The sequence below is a fragment of the Mandrillus leucophaeus genome, unplaced genomic scaffold (genome assembly GCF_000951045.1).
Source record: "Mandrillus leucophaeus isolate KB7577 unplaced genomic scaffold, Mleu.le_1.0 Scaffold105, whole genome shotgun sequence".
NCBI classification, from domain to species: domain Eukaryota; kingdom Metazoa; phylum Chordata; class Mammalia; order Primates; family Cercopithecidae; genus Mandrillus; species Mandrillus leucophaeus.
In genome coordinates this window covers 1,043,364-1,045,435 of record NW_012098654.1, presented here as the reverse complement: position 1 = coordinate 1,045,435, position 2,072 = coordinate 1,043,364, and the positions used below count along the sequence as shown (strand labels likewise).

Here is a 2,072-nt window from a genome sequence, read left to right as displayed (position 1 = left end):
CGCCCTGTCTCAAGAAAAAATAAACTTATGTGAAAGATGGCCAGGTTTGGTGGCTCATGCCTTTAATCCCAGCACTTTAGGAGGCCGAGGCGGGTGGATCACTTGAGGTCAGGAATTCAAGACCAGCCTGGCCAACATGGTGAAACCCCATCTCTACTAAAAATACAAAAATTAGCTGGACATGGTGCCACATGCCTGTAATCCCAGCTACTTGGGAGGGTGAGGCAGGAGAATTGCTCGAGCCTGGGAAACGGAGGTTGTAGCGAGCCGAGATCGCGTTACTGCACTCCAACCTGGGCGACAGAGTGAGACTCCGTCTGGAAAAAAAAAAATTCTCTGAAAGAGCAAGTTGTGCCCATGTTATAAATGGACATTGTGACCACGTCTGCACCGCATTTCTCTGGACTCGTTTTTAAACAGTGATTGTCATCTTGGGGCTTCACTTTAAAGTGCTGTGTGGGGTGGATTATGCCTGTGTGTCACGTGAAATCTTTACTGTCTGATTATCCCTTCTACCGAGTAAAGCTAGTTAGGATTTTCTTTCTTTTTTCTTTTTAAAAATTTGCAGTCTTCCCTGCGTTGACTATCTGGAATGTGATCTGGGACAGACAGAATTTACCCCTCCTGGTTGCATTTCTTTACTTAACATTACAGAACCAGTTCTGGGTATGTATTATGTATTTCTCGAATGTCTTGGTTTTATGAAATTCATATGTAATGATGCTTACCAAAACTCAAAAATAGAAGAGTATAAAATATTAAAAGTGAACACGCATCTACCAAACTCAGGGTCTTTCCATAACTTGTTCCACTAACCTCCAAAAACTATGGGGTTTTCTCATTTTAGGAAATGGATCTGCTACTCATTTTGTTCTATGAAATTAATTGGGTGTGGTGGCAAAAATTATTTTGTTTTATGTAAATTAGAAACATATGTTTCCCTAATTTCTTTTTTTTTTTGAGACAGAGTCTCACTTTGTTGCCCAGGCTGGAGTGCAGTGGCCCGATCTTGGCTCACTGTAAGCTCCGCCTCCCAGGTTCATGCCATTCTCCTGCCTCAGCCTCCCGGGTAGCTGGGACTACAGGCGCCCACCACCACGTCCAGCTAATTTTTTGTATTTTTAGTAGAGATGGGGTTTCACCGTGTTAGCCAGGATGGTCTCGATCTCACTGCGTGATCCACCACGCCCAGCCTTTTTTTTTTTTTTTTTGAGACGGAGTCTCGCTGTGTCGCCCAGGCTGGAATGCTGTGGCACAATCTCGGCTCACTACAAGCTCCGCCTCCTGGGTTCATGCCATTCTCCTGCCTCAGCCTCCTGAGTAGTTGGGACTACAGGCACCCGCCACCATACCTGGCTAATTTTTTGTATTTTTTTAGTAGAAACAGGGTTTCACCATATTAGCCAGGATGGTCTCGATTTCCTGACCTTGTGATCCGCCGGCGCCGACCTCCTAAAGTGCTGGGATGACAGTCATGAACCACCACGCCCGGCCCCTAATGTCCTTTATCTGGTTCAGAACCTAACCCACAGTTCTCCATCTCTTTTTGAAAAAAATAATATAGAAGATTTCATGAATTTGCATGTTATCCTTGTACATGGCCCATTGCCAGTCTTCTCTGTATCATTTCAGTTTTTTAGGGTATGTGCTGCTGAAGTAAGTGCCACATTGCTTTCTTTTTTTTTTTTCTTTGAGATGGAGTCTTGCTCTGTCACCCAGGCCGACTAGAGTGCATGGTGTGATCTGTGCTCACTGTAACCTCCACCTCCTGAGTTGGAACTGTTTTCTGCCTCAGCCTCCTAAGTAACTGTGACTACAGGTGCACGCCACCATGCCCAGCTAATTTTTATATTTTTAGTAAAGACAGGGTTTCACCTTGTTGGCCAGTCTGGTCTGGAACTCCTGACCTCAGGTCGTCCACTCACCTCCGACTCCTAAGTGCTGGGATTATAGGCATGAGCCACTGTGCCTGGCCACAACTTTTTTGTTGTGTTTGCAATGGGGTGAGACCCTGTTTCTACAAAAAATTTAAAAATTAGGTGTGGTTTTTTTGTCATCCCAAAATGAAAACT

The 2,072-nt window shown here is 44.7% G+C and overlaps 1 protein-coding gene across 1 annotated transcript in view; it reads left to right on the top strand.

Annotated features, from left to right (window-relative positions):
- Window positions 1–2,072, top strand: part of NOL9 (nucleolar protein 9) — a 36,523-nt gene that overhangs the window by 19,491 nt on the left and 14,960 nt on the right. The window contains exon 5 of the mRNA XM_011981289.1: window positions 569–666. Within this exon, the coding sequence (XP_011836679.1) occupies window positions 569–666 (98 nt within the window). The remainder of the gene's footprint in view (window positions 1–568; window positions 667–2,072) is intronic.